The 16,695-nt window shown below is 39.0% G+C and overlaps 1 protein-coding gene across 3 annotated transcripts in view; it reads left to right on the forward strand.

Annotated features, from left to right (window-relative positions):
• The window catches only part of ift80 (intraflagellar transport 80 homolog (Chlamydomonas)), a 98,802-nt gene extending 82,312 nt beyond the window's left edge, over positions 1 to 16,490 (forward strand). For all 3 annotated transcript variants that reach the window (XM_036556183.1, XM_036556182.1, XM_036556184.1), the window contains exons 14-20: positions 4,047 to 4,182; positions 4,689 to 4,836; positions 6,263 to 6,434; positions 13,961 to 14,050; positions 14,228 to 14,400; positions 14,523 to 14,646; positions 15,996 to 16,490. In XM_036556183.1, the coding sequence (XP_036412076.1) occupies positions 4,047 to 4,182; positions 4,689 to 4,836; positions 6,263 to 6,434; positions 13,961 to 14,050; positions 14,228 to 14,400; positions 14,523 to 14,646; positions 15,996 to 16,106 (954 nt within the window). In that variant the 3' untranslated portion in view covers positions 16,107 to 16,490. The remainder of the gene's footprint in view (positions 1 to 4,046; positions 4,183 to 4,688; positions 4,837 to 6,262; positions 6,435 to 13,960; positions 14,051 to 14,227; positions 14,401 to 14,522; positions 14,647 to 15,995) is intronic.
• The last annotated feature ends 205 nt before the right edge of the window (positions 16,491 to 16,695 follow it).

Genomic DNA, 16,695 nt, shown 5'->3' on the forward strand with positions numbered 1-16,695 from the left:
TTTTTTGGATCATGTAGACGCCTCCATTAATCCAAAAACCTACAGAAACTCTGGAGTGTCTGATCAGTCAGGATGCTCAAAGCACAGAGTAAAACATTTAGTTAATTGGTTCATTTGCATATTGTAGTTATACTGTTGTTAGACTGCATCAGTGCAACAACTGTAGGTAAGAAATGTGTAAGAATCATGCTAACAATAACAGTAATGCATGGATTATTAGATTCTCATCATAAGTATATAACGGCTGTCTCCATATGACATAGTTTAGCCTACTTTAGCTTAACCTATACTGCAAAATGATGTCTTGGCAAGCAAAATCATATTAATTATATTTTAAAACATTTTTCACTTGTTTTTAAGCAATTGTGTCAAGTGGAATTGAAGTGTTTTGTTGCAGAACACACAGACTACTTTTTATCATTATTATTATTTTTTATATAATACATGTTGTTGGGAGTGGGCAAGAAATATCATTACTGTGTTATAATTAATATCTTTATTAAAGGAAAAATGTCTTTTCAGTTTACATCAGCTGTTATTCTTTTTAAAAACCATCTAAAATTGTTACAAATGGATGGACAGCATTTTGGAGCGAAACGCTTCAATTATCTACAATTATAATGAGATCATTTTGCTTGTTTAAAGAATTATATTGAAAATAAAATTATCTGTAAATATAGAGATAATGTCACAATCTTAAAAATTAGAAATATTAAGAAGATTTCACTTGATATAACAACAGAAGTTTAATTTAATTTAATTTGAATAGGTCAGTATCACAGTAATAATAACAAACAGTATTTTGTGCAACCCTATCAAACACACACACACTCAAACACACACACACACAGGCCCCATTTGGTATTTCCATCCATCAAGAATGCATCTCCACGTGACCACTTATGATCAGATTTGGTGACTGGTGGAACGACTCCGCCCACATTTACTACACCAGTCTCTCTCTCTCTCTGCGTTTATCAGACAAAACTGTCTGCTTCTTAGTTTAGATCGTATGGATTTCTAAAGCAGCAAATAAGAGAGGACCAAGATGCTTTAGCGTTCCCACTGTCATGTGATGTGGTTATGTGTATCCCTGATCACCGTCAAAGGTGGTTTGAGTAATTGGATAACGGTGTGCCTCTGAGATTCATTGAACTCTGTTTACACCAATTATTTGCGCAGTCCACTTATAATTGGATCACCCAAGGCTGGATTGTAATTGCCTCACTCTCTGTCTTTTCTACAGAACACCAAACATCATTTCCAGCAAAAGTACAAATTAGGTCTTGGCCAATGTGAAGCTTTTGTGTCTGATACTTGTTCAGCCTGTATTGCTTTGAGAGAAGTGAGCCAGTAGTGACCGGCAGTTTCACATTTCTCTATAAAGACTGGTTTATAAGTATGAATTCATCACAACTGAAGGAATTGATCACATCAAGAGAGTCTGTCCATTGCAACATTCTGTACAGTATAGAAAGTATTAGTGATGAATGGGCAGTATTTTCACTGATATTGATAAATCTACAAGGCCTCAGTATCGGCTGATGTCAGCCAGCCTTTCTCCTACCTAATCTCATATTCTCACTATCTTTCTGCAGTGACCTCATTATCCTCAGTCCTATTCTCTGTACAGGACTCGATAGAGGAGCTGCTCTGTCCATTAGCATCGACTGTGAAACAAAGGCTGTCCTGGCTCTGAACTCAGCTATCTGAGCAGGGAGGCGGCTGTCTGCAGCCGTCTGAGGATGACACTCAGCGTTCAACCCGACGCCGGCTTCTCTACCCTGCCCCCTTCTGCAGGAATGTCCCATTAGATATGCATTAATAGAGTTCTGTCCCTGAACTAATTTAAGGATTAGCTGCTGCGCAGCGCTTTCGAGCAGTGTGTAAAATTGCTCAGCAAGTGGTTCGTGACAGCACGGCGTTGTGCTCAGTGTCCATTTCACACACCATCTCCCAGCGTTTCACACACACCATGGCTGTCTGGGTACATATCAACACACGCATTAGTTGCCAACAGCTTGGTTCCAAAGCCTATTATGCCTTAAAACACACCATATTCAACAAGTTGTCATTGCTAAAATACGGTCTGTAATCTGCATGCTTCATCTTTCCCTTCCAGCCTTACTGTGAATGTTCCCTTAAAGCACCTGTGATCATAACACGCTGTGTAAAGGGCAGTAAATCTTTAAATATGAGGGCAAACTTTTCTGGATCTGGCACAAGGTAGAAGAGATTGTAAAGCGATGGAGGGTTTTTTGGGGAAAAATCAAACTTGCACAATTGCTTCTCTTACCCCAAATGTGGTTGATCAGCCGAGACATATTTGGTGTCCAGAGTTCACTGCTTTAGTTTTGCGTTGGAGCTTCAAATGTATTTTTATTTATATGTATCCATATGAATTGATTTTAAAGGGCTTTTTCTTAAAAATATTCATCACTATCAAATGTGTGTTTTGTTTTCTACAGAGCACAACATCTGATCTTTCATAATATGATCTCTTATGATTTCTTTGTTTTATTCCATATATTGACACCATAATGGTATTTTCTGTTAGGTTGTATACATATATATATTGCTGCTGTTGCAAGAAAATCTCATATCTTTTCCAGTTTTTGACATAATATGAAAATGCCTGTTACCCTTTACATTGTCTGTAAATTTCATGAGAAATGGACCAAAAGAAACGGCCCAAAATTACTAGGGAAAAAAAAATCTGGTTCCACTGACTTACATTAAAAGTAAAGCATGTTTTTTCGTTCTCCTGTAAAGTTCTCATTTTGGAGATTTTTTTGAGGTTTTCTTCCTATATATATATATATATATATATATATATATATATACACACACACACACATACATATTTGTAAATTGTAAATTTTAAACTTCAGATACCTCAAACAAACTGTATGAGTACGAGGATGAGTTGGGGATATCCATATATTTAAGTAGCTACATCCATTCTTATGAAATAATAGATCACATTGATCATATTACATATATTAGTCGTAAAGTAAAAGTTTTACATAAATTTGTGCATGAGTCATGAATTAACTGTCCTGCCACAGCTTCTGAATGAAATTGCATTAGGCCTCAAAGTGTATGCTGTTTAGTCACGTCCTCAGCAATCTAGTTTTTTGTAACTGTCTGTGAGGCTCACTGGTATGGAAGTGAATGTTGGTATGACATTGTCTGATATCATGGATTTTTCCATACTGTGGACAAGCCCGAAAATGGCCCAACACAGTCCCGCCTTCAAGAAAAATGAAGTATGAACTTTAGCTACTTAACTAATTCTCTTCTTTCTTTTTTCACTTTTTTGTCGTACTCTGTTGGACAAAGCAGATAAAAACATTAACTGTTGAAAATGAGAAAGGATGAATCGGCTCATAAAACTCATCCAATATGTATAAGACGTATTGGCCTTTATTAGCTACAGCCAACAGTGCAATATAATTTTAGAGATCAGCTAGTCAGAATATAATTGAAGATAAGTGGGTGAGGGGTAAGAACAAACAGGACTGTCGCAGAGAAAGATGAAGACCTGGTTCCATTAAAAAGAACTGAAGAAGCTACTGTAGTGACTGTTAGTATGTACACAATAAAGAAAAGTGTTTTAGTTGCTGGCTTCATGAAGTTAAGAAGGAATCTAGTATTATTTAAGAGTTTTAATGGGATTTTAACAATGCTTATCATTGTCAATAATGTAATAGTAATAATGATAATAATAATATTTTTTATTATTCGAAATACTGATATCTTATTGTTATTGTTTCAATAGTAAAAAATACCATGATACAAGTTTCTGTTGCCCACCCTAGTAGCTAACAAGCAATAGAAGCTTATATCACAAAAAATAGCATTGTGTAAATCTCTCGCCTCAAACCGTCTGCAGTTGTTCGTTAATCTCTAATAGACTTGATTATGTGGTTTCCGACACTGTATGACACACTGTTATCTATAAACATGGACAAAAGTAAGACCAACGTGACTTTTTTGTCCATCTGTCTCTCTGTTCTGTCTCTGATTCTCTCTGTGACTCTCAGATGGAAGTGATGGAAATCGCTCTTGACCAGTGCGGGCCCTCTAGCGACAGGAAGATCGCCTTGATTGACAAGAACCGTGACCTTTACCTGACCTCGGTGCGCAGGCTGGGCCGAGAACACAGCATGCACAAGATCGGTGAGAATGGGACATGGATAAGTTATATTTTTGCCTTTTTGCTAGCTACAAAGGGGGAGGTAATGGCTATAATGGCTTTTACTTGGAACCAGGACAGAGGCAGACACCATGACTGCTGAAAGCTGTAATGTCTACTTGCTTTGTCAATGTGTTTTATTGTTTAATGTTTATTTTTGATTTAGCTATGCATTGACTCTTATTCCACTGGCTATTGTCTGCAGTAACCACTAGGTTTAGTAAGCAGTGTTATATAAGTAATTATATGTTATTATCTGATTGTATGTGAAACTCAGTAAAAACACATTTGAATTGCGGTACGCTCAGTGATTTCCATACATTGTAATTGTATTTCAACATCTGTAATGCAGTGAAAGTCTTCTAGTCCGCATTAGTCATGGTTAAATCTCTCTCTCTCTCTCTCTCTCTCTCTCTCTCTCTCTCTCTCTCTCTCTCTCTCTCTCTCTCTCTCTCTCTCTCTCGTTCCCTGTTTCTGTTTTCTTTTTCAGGCACTATGGTTCACACTATGGCCTGGAATGACTCAGCCAACATCCTGTGTGGAATCCAAGACAGCCAGTTCGCTGTGTGGTACTATCCCAGTGCTGTGTTTGTAGACAAGGACCTGCTTCCAAAAACGCTTTTCACCAAGGACGGCAGGTAAAATAACCACACACACACACACGCTGAGCCACACTCGCATACGTGATTTTCACGCTCGTCCCATGTTTGTACTTAGTGTGGTCTCATGAGTAAATGCGACATTTACTGTTGAAGGCAATTTCTTTTGCAAATTCTCTTGATGTAATCAATAGCAAGGCACTAGTCTTCCCACATGTGTACATAACAGAACTTTTTAAGCATGTTGAATGATGATATACAGTCATATGCAAAAGTTTGAACACCCCTAGTCAAATTACATGTTTTGTTGAAGTAAAAATAAGGTAACACATCTTCTACAGGAAGTTTAAGTATGGAATTTTTTTTAAACAAACTTTTTTGCACAGCTATATTTATTTGTGATCAGTAACACAATTTATTTAATTTTTTTTTCTTCGAATGTGTTTTCTGTAGAGGATGTGTTTCACTTATTTTTATGTACAAAAACAACAAAACATGAAATTTGACCAGGAGTGTGTATGACTATTATTAATTATGTTAATGTGATTATATGCCACATTGTACCTAGCCATCGGAATGGTTGGGGACGGGGCACTGAGTGATGTGTGGCAGAAAGATATTCCTGTACAAAAAGTCACCTGTACGTTTTAGGACATCCTCAGATCACAGTGTCAGGTTTCAAACATCAGACAAAACAGCTAAGCAGCCACAGACACCACAACCTCAGACTAAACGGCCTCGGACGGTAAAGTTTCATGGGCAAATTAAAAATGACAAACTACAACCACAACTTTCACTGACCTCCACTGCTGTTGTGTTTTTTTATTTCACCTTTATTTCAACGTAAAGCTGCAGCTTGCATAGTCACTGTGTTTACTTCTATATCTGCTTCACTGTTAGGAACCGTCTCAAAATGACCAGGAGAAGAAGTGTTGCAGTTGTTGGTATTGGTGTTGTTGTAGCTATTTGTATTGCTGTTATTATTGCCATGTGAAAATGCTTTTTGAGGGGGAAAAAAAAATAAAGCAAACAAAAAAAACAACACCTCAACCAGGTTTAACTGTTTACTGCAGTTATTATGATCTGTAATCATAACAGGAAAATTTTGTGATGCCCTTTGTGACTGTTGTATCATATTTATTTGTTTGTTTATTAATTATTTGTATAATGTTTATACTGTCTATTGTCTGTTTATGCGAGCACCAATTTAATCTAGGCAGATTGCTCAGTGATATAAAGACCAAAATGGTTAATAACTTTGAAGATATCAAACCTAGTTAAATAACAGTACCACCACATCAGACTCTGTTACATCAATAAAAAGTGGAACACAATAATGTTACTAACAAGTTAACATTTTCACGCATTTCACATTTTCACTCACAAAAACCTTTTCACTCTTGAATTTTCTTCCTGTTTTTGATTCGCTTCTTTGAAAAATATTGTTTTCCATTTTCTGCTGCAGTGAGTTCAGCCGCACACCGCACATCCTGAACTATGTGGGCACGCAGGTGACTGTGAGGCGGGCTGACGGCTCTCTGGTCTACAGCAGTGTGTCTTCTTACCCCACCCTGCTGCATGAGTACACAGGCACCGCCCGCTGGGAGGACGCCCTCCGCCTCTGCCGCTTTGCCAAGGTACACCTGCTTTCAGTCTGTGCCTGGAACAGGGTGGGACAGTTTTTTTTTTAGGTAGAATAACTCGCCAAACAAGTTATTAAAGCTGTGCTGAGCACTGAAAAACAACTCAAATAGAAGTTGATGGCTCAAGTAGAATGAAAAAAGGAAAAAAATACACTCAAATATTTACATAGCCTTATAGTTGTGATTATTTTACTCACAGTTTGAGATTTAAATTTAGGGTTTTTAAATTTTTATTTCACATTTAAATGCATACAGTCAATGTTTGTCACACACAAAGAAAATATGTTGTAAAACCATTTCTAGAGATGGGACTTGTATCTTTTTTTAATGATAAACTGACTCACAGAACCCGTTGAAATCTCAATACGTGCTGATCAGAATTTTTATTATCATATTTTTAAGAAACATCACGGTGGTAATACAAGAGGTGCAAATCACTTACGCACATTTTAATGCATGTTTATTGCTGTTTATTTGCTGAATTTAACTTAATAATATAAAATAAAAAATAAACATATAAAATGTGCCATAACTTTTGCACAGGCCACATTTTATTCTTTCTTTCTTTATTTATTTAGCTAAATATGCAGAATTAAGCAAAGAAGCAGTAATTGTGCATTAAAATATGCATACATGTGTTCTTTGTCGAGGATGTATTCATGTTGAAAATCAACAAAACATGAAACTTGACAAGGCACACCCAAACTTTTGCATATGACTGTACCTTCATAATACTAAAAACATGATAAGGTTAATCACTGATATCATGGTAGGAAATTTTCATACTGTTTATTCTCTGACCATTTCTATAACTGGTCAGTTTTAATGACACAGAGTGTGGGTGCTAAACTAACTTGAAAATGTTTTGTTTTTTCACACATAAAAATAAACCTACAGTCATTTAGGAACACTCGCCAAAGAGCAAAGCACTTCACAGTGTATCTGAAGCACATAAAATCTTCCCACCACTGGTTTTAAGTCAACGGATAGAAAAAATATCAGAATAATAGAAAGACTAAACAGCTCTTTAAAGCACATTCATATATCTCAGTTTGGTAAATTAAGCTTCAGTAAGCTTAGAAAAAAAGAGACAATGGGAAGATGAATCACCGTCGGCTGTAGCAACATGAGTCTGTCCTGTTCATCTTCTGGTGGGAAAGTCAGCATTCCCTGTGTGTACTGTAGTTATGGAGAGAGTGATGTGACATAGTGAAACATTGGGCTACATTAGAGACCAGGGGGAATCTGTTTCAGAGCAGCCTGGGGCTAATGATTTACAAATAATTGTGTCATTAGTGGGGGCTAAATTGCTTGCACATTGGGAGCTGTAAAGGGAGACAGGCCAGACACTGGACAGCAGCTCTGAGGGCCACATGGCTGGGCTTTCCCGTGCCTGGGAAAGTCCCACTTAACTTAGACTGTACATGGACATACAGTACTGTGCAAAAGCCGTAGACAGCCATAAAAAATGCGTTTAAACTATGTATCTGGACAGTAAGTGTGCTTTAGACAGTAAAAACAATATATAACATTACAATAAATAGAAATGAGCATAAATACAGTAAATGCAACATGAATATACTGTAACAAGAAGTGAATCCAAAGCAATGGTGGACAGTAATGAAATACTTAATTTCTGTGCTTAAGTACATTTTTCAAGTATCTGCACTGTGTTAAAGTATTTTTTTCTATTTTGAGACTTCTACTTTGACTCCGCTACATTTCACATAAAGATCAGACTACGTTTTTGCAGCATACTATAAAATAAAAAGTAGAATTTCTATAAAGAACATGATGCTGCTCTAAGAAGCTTTCGGAATGAATGAAGATGCTGTAATGTTGTGTGGGATATTTTAAAATCTGATACCTGGTATTCAAGAAGTTTGGATGAAGTGAAGTTTTATGTATTTCCTTTGTGTCACTTCATTTTCATGTGGAAGCTAAAGATTTCTGCATCTGTTTGACTCTTTATCACTGTCACAGTGTAGCTTGACTTTATCAATATAGTTTGGGGCAACAACTCATGACACGGAAAATGTTAATGAATCGCTTTGAGTAGCTTCAGCCATGCTACAGTAGCTAGCAGCGTATGACGTTAACAGCAGTGCATGGATACATCAGTTAGTCAGTGCTGCAATCCACCTCTCATCTCAAAATTGCTTGAAACTGATCACATTTACACTTAAATCCTTTGTGAACCTTCCCGCTCTTCACTCATCGTGCTAATGGAAGAGCCCTGGTGGGCTTCCAAGCTCAGGCTATTGATAGAATAGCAAGTGGCAAAGGATCAATGATGATCATGTTTAAAGAAAAAGGTTGTCTCAGCTTTCAACTCAAAATCACCAAAACACCACTCGCTGTAACCTTCTTTGTTTAGATGCGGAAGGGCAGCGGTTTCTTACAGTCCTTTCAGACAGGAACATTATTGTTGGTGTAAAATGCTCAAAGCTGACAATGAAGAATACATTCGTTCTCATTATAAGCTTTGCAGAGGCTTGCACGGTGTGTGTTTCCCAAAGATGGCATGATAACACTTTCACAGTGTGATTTATTTTTTTTTTCTTTAAAAACTACTCGCTACAACCTCACTCCCATCAGAGAGAAAATAACCCCACTCTAGAGTCTAGGATTTAAGAGGCTGCAACATAAAATATAAAGAGCAGAACACCAGGTCAGATTAAAGTCATAAAGTTAGATTTTCTCTTTTTCTGGCAAAAATAGTTGCACTGTATTTAAAGTTTACATGAACATATATTAGTCATGGATTCAGTCACCAGGAGATATGATGTCAGGGTGGGCTAGGGTCAAAACAACAAACAAAAAATACTAACCCATGAAGCTTTTTCCTTCAAGCAAAACAAAAGAAAAATAAATTACAAACTCTTTTCCGCACTCTCTAGCTGCTAAACAGGAGGAAAAGGGATCAAAATGAGTTGCATCCTCCCCTACAACTCCTGTAAGTTGATGCTAATGTAAATAGAAAGTTTACAAGCTAAGCTGGAAATTGACTTCACTTTCCAGTGATTGATGGTAAAAAATTCAAGAGGTTAACATATCTGAACGACAGTACTCGACACTAACAGCAAGGCTAACCATTTAAAAGGCTAATAACCTAACAAGAAAACAGCACGCACGTTAAAAGCCCAAACAGCCATGGCCGCAAGGTGTCTGCCACCAGATTAAAACTCTGAGGGTAGCTCCTGTTCGTTGGTCTGGGCCTCTGCAGCGTTGTGCCAGTGTCATGTACTAATCACAAGCCTCGATCATACATGACGTCACACGTTATGCCAAACCCCAAAACTGTCAGTGTGGAAGATAAATGTCAAACAAACAAAAGGCAGTACCAGACCAGTAAAAATGTCAAATAACATGACCGAATATGTCCTAGGATGTACCACTAATAAACGTTAAAATTAGCTATTTTAACTGAAGCACTTCACTTAACCACGCCTATCTAAAAGCACCATGCTCAAACTATTTAAGCTTCCAGTGATTCACTTTCTCAAAAAAGGAATATATATATATATATATTAAACTACTTGTTCTAATGTTAACATTAGTCTACATGTGGCTGTTGCTATTACTTGATGACCTAAAATGCAACCTGAAGTACTGCAGAGTTGCAGCATAATCTAAATGAAGGTAAATCATTTAGATTATGCTGCAACTCTGCAGTACTTCAGGTTGCATTTTTTGCACTGTTAAAAAGGACACGTCAGCTTAACTCGAAATGATATAGCAACTAATTTCATGGCTTTTCTTGAGTAGACTCAGCTTGAGGACACCAGAGTTCACACAACTCAAACTTCTTAGTTAAGTCAAAGTTCTCTTTTTATTTTTTAGTTCTGCATCTCAATTTGGTAAATAAAAGGAACTTTTTTTATTTTTTTTTATACTCAGCTTCCCCACTAGCCAGGACTCCTTCCATCACACAGTCCTGCTAGACATTTTCCCTCTTGGGTACACACTTATGGATGGCTGTGGCATCGCTGGGGCTCACAACCTCCTGTTGGGGTGACGGCTTAGTCCACTGCACCACTCAGGAACACATGAAACTCGGATTTTGTGTCTACAAATGTTTAATGCGCTGGAGAAAATGTTTGTTGTATTTGTTTTAACTTCAAAGCAGGGCATAGTCTCATGTGGTACAACTGTATAATAATTCATCCCAACATCAGGAGATTAAGAGTTGAATCCCAGCAATACCACAGCTGTCCATATCCAGAAGTCCTAGAGGAAAATATGCCAGATGGGACTGTGTGATAGAAGAAGTGCCAGCTAGTGGAGAAACTAAGTAAAAAAAATTGCAAATTAAGTTTTGTTTATCTAACTGAGATGTAGAGCTAGAAACAGTAGCTGGGAGAATTTTTGACTCAACGAAGAAGTTTGAGTTGTGTGACCTCTGGTGTCCTCATGTTGAGTCAGCTCAAGTAAAGCCATGTAATCAGTTGCTATATCATTTCCCTTTTTTTTTTTTTCACAGTGTATAGAATCAGATCAAATACAGCTCCGAAGAGTCCAAGAGAGCATAATAGACATCTAAAGTTGTCATTCTGTAGAAATGTGATTACAAAACATATCAGCTTTGGGGTATTTTAGTTTACAGCAGGATGAGACAGCAGTGAGTACCTAATATGAGTATGACTCCATCTACAGAATGACACACGACTTTAGAGGTCTGTTGATCTCGCTTGAGCTGGCTGGGTAGGATGGTTCTCCTTCCTTCCTTCCCCCATCACACAGCACAATGCTAGTCAACACAGTCATCTGTAAGCTGACATAAGAAACTTATCCACTGTTTGTCTGTATTACAGAATTAGCCGTTAGTGTTCTCTTCTAGGTGTGTTGTGTCAGGCATTGCATTTGTGGCAGTTTGAAAAGATGTGGTGAAGCTTGACATGTCTTAGAGAAAGCACATACTAGCCTTCAACCTCCCAGCTTATCGTGTGAGAGAAAGCTAGCAGGTGGGACTGGGGGAAAAAATTGGATCACATTTATTTGTTTGTTCCCTATGATATCCGTCCATCATTTTCTTTTAGTATCAACCTGAAAATGATACTAGGTATCAGATTGGTGCTGTCTCTGTGTCCTCTTTTGTCCTCCAATCGTGCCACATTTCTGTGTCGCTCTCTCCTCACTTCTTGTCTGAGGAGGAGTTGAATCTCTCTCTCTCTGTTTCTCTTTCTCTCTCCCTTTTTTTCCTCTCTCTCTCTTATTAACCTATAATTCATGTCTTCACAGTGTCTTCCCACTGCTGTTGATTATTTTTATTCTCTCCTTCTGCTCTTTCTGCCATTGCATAAATCTAAACAAAGGTCAGACAGTAAAACTGTAATAAATGCAAAATTACAAGGGTGATCTGTAGTAAATGTTGTTTAAGTTGTTTGTTTCAGATTGATTTAGTAGCTCTTGCCATCATTATGCTTTCATGGAAATTACCGCTGCTGTATATGTGTACCTAATGCTGGTATCGTGTCTATTTGTTGCAACAAGAGTGGCTGTGGTGGTGGTTGTTGCTTTTGTTGCTTGTAATGCTTGTTCTATTTTAACGGGCCTCTATAAGAGCCTCAGTGGACGGAGAGTCCACGCTGGTCGCCCCGATGGTGCAGCAGAGAGACTTTATGAGTTGGTGCCAGCGGTTTTTGAATTTGTTTCTAATTAGCTAGTGTGACACCATTTACCGTATTCGCTCGACCTCCGCCCTGCACTTAATGCACAGAAAAGCAGGCTGTGCTTTCTTTCAGCTTTATGATGCTTTAACCACAGACCCCTAGAGGGCTTCGCTGGTTCTTGGGTGTCGGGTGGGGTTGTGGGGGTTTGGGGGGATGTGACCAGGAGACGGGACAGTGTTGGGGGGCGGTTCTGTATTTCTGGTAAATTCTGCAGTGGCGTGGCTTTTCCCGGACAGGGAGTGAGCATAGTGGCCTCGCCATAAGGAAGCTGGTTAAAAGTTAGCCCAGAGTCAAAACAGTGGTCAAGGGTGACCGAGTTTTACTGTGTGAGGCCGGCAGCTGGGACCACTGCGACATGTGCCACAGGGTGGTGACTTAATGCTGACTAATGGCTCCAGTGGTGGAGATCCTTGCAGATTGGATTAAAGTGTGTTAAAAGCTGCTCCGAGCCCAGATACGGGCGAGGAGTGGCGCAAGAATGTTTTCCTTAGTGACTGTTGTGTTTTTCTTTGTTAAACTAAGTGGGTGAACACTTTGGAATGTGATTGTAGAAAGTGATGGTGTGGTCTGGATATCTCTCAGTGCTGGCTGAGGGAAGAGAATAAGTGTGTGGTTATGACTGAGCTGTCTATCTGGAGATTTGGTGTGCAGAGGCCTGGCCAACATGGACATTTTGCCACTAAAACAGGTCGTAAAGAGCCAAGTAACCAAATAATACTGGCTGGTATGGTTTTGAATGATCAAAAATAAGACAGGTTCGGTAGTTGAAGTGAAAAGTTACTCGACTGATATGTTGTCAGTTGTTGTAAACATACTTGTGAAGTTCATCCTAAAATAATCATTGCAAAAGTTTGAACACTCCCAGTCATTTTGTTGATAAAATACAACAAATATGCAGAATATGGGCTCTTTAATATCAGGCAATATTTATCAGTCAAACTATATATCAGTTGGGCCCTTGTGAGCGCATATGTGTGCATTTGTGGTTCAAAGATGGGGAGATTTCTCAAAGGAAAACTATCTCCAGGCCAGACATCCTGTTCCCGCACTGATCTTCCTTTGCTGCGTCTGGACCGCGCTCTCTCCTGTTGACTCATCCGTCTACCCTGCAGTGCTATGCTAACGAGGCTCGTATGGGGACAGCACTTGTGCCTAATGAGACCCCTGTCCCTGTGGAGACGCCAGGCTAATGACCCTCCTGTCCTTATTACAGCCACTCTCACGGTGGGACGTGCTGCTTCAGCAACAAACAGCTTGCCACGGCGCCACCATAGACCTCTTTGCGCCCCTGTTGCGCCCACCCCCCTAAACACCGGCCTCTTCTTTAGCATTAAATCCAACCGCTAACATACACAGCTTAAAGACGCTGCGCATCAGCGCTGCGATGCATGCACGGTTTATTTACAGAGGGAATGCGCGTCCACCATGGCTACGGCTTTTTAAGGCTTTTCTATACTCTTTCTGGACCCACAAACATGCTTTCTTTGTTATTGTTGCATGAGGTGGAATGTAAACTAAACAAGAACTTTCCACTGGAGGCTTGGCTTCATCTCCAACCCTGCCCTCCATAGTGGAGGCGTTAATATAGAGAAAAGACCATCTGCTCCCTATGGAAGGGTTTAAGCTGTAATCCTGCCTCACCAGCTTCTTTGTATTCTTATATGGATGAGATGCACTGTATGTCCAAAAATATCCCCACAGCCCTTCTAATCAGTGAATACAGCTACTTTAAGGTGCACCCATTGCTGACATGGGAGACAGGGTCAGCATGCTTAATGTCAAATGTGATGAAAAATGAATGTCAAAGAAAAAAAAAATCTGACGCTGGTTTCTGACTGTGTTTTATAGGATCAGACGTTGTGGGCGTGTCTGGCCGGCATGGCCATGGCCAACAGGGAGCTGACCACAGCAGAGGTGGCCTACGCAGCCATCGGAGAGGTAAGCTTTTATTTGTAGCGCTGTCCTCTATTCAGGTGTCTGGCTGCTCAGACTGATCACATTTTATTACTAACGAAGTTCTGGGTAGAACAGTCCGCTCTTTCTGCATTTGTGGATTGAAACCTTTAATTTTTGCCTTTAAATTGCATCCATACAATTCTCATTCTATCTCTGTAGGTGGACAAGGTGCAATATATAAACTTCATTAAGGATTTGCCCTCTAAAGAATCCTCTCTGGCCCATATGCTGCTCTTCAGTGGACATGTGCAAGAGGCTGAAGCGACACTCCTACAGGCAGGCCTCATATACCAGGCCATTCAGATCCACATTAACCTCTACAACTGGGACAGGTCAGGCTGTGTGTGTGTGTGTGTGTGTGTGTGTGTGTGTGTGTGTGTGTGCGCGCGCGCGTCTGCGTGTGTGTGAGTGTTGTAAAGGCACCTATTCCTGGCTCACTCTGCTGTCTCCTCAGAGCACTGGAACTGGCAGTAAAGCACAAAACCCATGTGGACACCGTCCTTGCTCACAGACAGAAGTTTCTGCAAGACTTTGGCAAAAAAGAGACCAACAAAAGATTCCTGCAGTACTCTGAAGGGGTAATTTTCTCCTTTTAATATTCTTTTTGGTACTATTAATAATGTTCGTTAGTAGTTGTGACAAAATTTCATGTATATTCATTTTTACCGATTTCTGTTTTTCTGCATCATTTGAACTTGTGGCTCTACTTTACATCAGGTCGCAATTTCATGATAAATGGACCCATATAAATGCTTCAAAAGCACTTGGATTAAAACTCTTTTACATCGGTTTACATTAAAACAAAAGAATGTTTCTGCCTTCTCCTATAAAGTTACTATTTTTCAGATACGTGTTATTTTTAAACACCAAAAATATACCTAATCCTGACACTGCTAATGAACCTATAGTACATTGCAAATTTAGAGACCCCTCCTTCATTTGCTTTATTTCCAGTGAAAAAAGTTTTTCAGGAGATATTTCTGAGAACATGAAGCTTGCATAAGGAAAAGGAAAGTCAAGGTAAAATAATGTACGGGAGTGGATATATTATGGATATAGATTTATAGATAAATGTTACAGAGAAAATGGGCCTCCTGACAATCTTGCCAGGTGGACCACCAACACTGACCCCATCTCTTAAACATGAGATCAAACATTGAATCTTGAGCAGAAAACGCAAAACCAACTTCTAAGACTGAACTTGGGATGGAAAAGGTATGGAAAAATATCCCTGCAGACTTTTTTAAAACACTGAGTCTCCTGAACACACTAAATTTAGCATGGACCCACTAAATACTGAGAAATTTGATGTTATATTTAATTGTTGAGACCTCTGTGTAATTTTTTGTAGCTGATGAATTAATTAATAATGAAAATTAAACATATAAAGGGTGTGACTTTTGCACACTACTGCTTTGAGGCCCATATGTAGTTAGATTAAGATAGAACATGTAATAAAAACACAAAAGACAAAGATAGCTTTAACACATTACCAGTAAATGCAGTCATCCAGTGTAGAGAATCGAAATGCCTGTATAACTACATTCAGGTTTTTAATGAAAATATTAGGGAATTAGGAGGATTTTTGAAGCAGCAGTCTTCCCCTGAAAAGAAAATGAATAGAGCAGCGAAACATGACACCCTGATGGCAAGTTCAGCCTCTGGTAGGAAGACTTTTCATCAGATGGAAATACAGCCAAGGCTTTATTTTGTACTCCAGTATATCACTTTTAACTGGAAATGGTAATTAAAAAGAATAATCTAATAAGAAAGACTGAAATTGTGTAATCCTCACGATTATGTTACTGATATAATCATTAAGCGGTAAGGCAGAACGAATATGCTTTGAAAGTAACCTTTCCATTCTTGCTGTTATTGCCCAGTGTGTGTTCAAGCATGACACATTTTTGAGTGTGTGTGTGTGTAGGTGGAGGTGGACTGGGAGAAGATCCAGGCCAAAATTGAGATGGAACTAGCCAAAGAGAGAGAGCGAGCAGCGAACCCGTCCGTCAGGGGCAGCATGGCCTCGCGCCGCTGAACACGTTTCCCAGCGTCCCTCGCAGCTGATCTGAGACCAGAGTCCTGGCACTGCAGCAAATAGAACCTGACTTCAGAGCTAGTTCAGAGCTGCCTGCACCATCTATATCCACCATGAGAATGTAAATATTAAAGGAATATTCCAGGGGTTTTTCTGCTTAATCTGTGTCTGCTGCATCTGTAGTACATCATCATTTTCACAGATATTCATGTACTTGAACAGAAACCCTATTAACTCAAAATATGCACACAATAGAAGCCAGTGGGTGGATGCTCAAGCAACTGGTAATCAACCGTATAATACAGATGTGGCAGATAGAGATTCAGTTACAGGAGACCACCCTTCATTTATTAAATTTCCAGTCAAAACGGCCATTATGAAAATTACACAGAAAACTAAATACAATTTCAGTTTTATCAGTATTTACTGTGTCCACACTTTGCCTTTATTCCAGCTTCCATTCCTTTCAGCAGACTCACTTTCAGTTTCTCAAAGAAATCTGCAGACACACCTCCAAAGTTCAGTCTTAGAAGCTGGTTGATCATTTTCTGAAGTAATCAAACACATTCAGTGATGTTGAGGTCTGGAC

The sequence above is a fragment of the Colossoma macropomum genome, unplaced genomic scaffold, assembly GCF_904425465.1.
Source record: "Colossoma macropomum unplaced genomic scaffold, Colossoma_macropomum, whole genome shotgun sequence".
Lineage (NCBI taxonomy): Eukaryota > Metazoa > Chordata > Actinopteri > Characiformes > Serrasalmidae > Colossoma > Colossoma macropomum.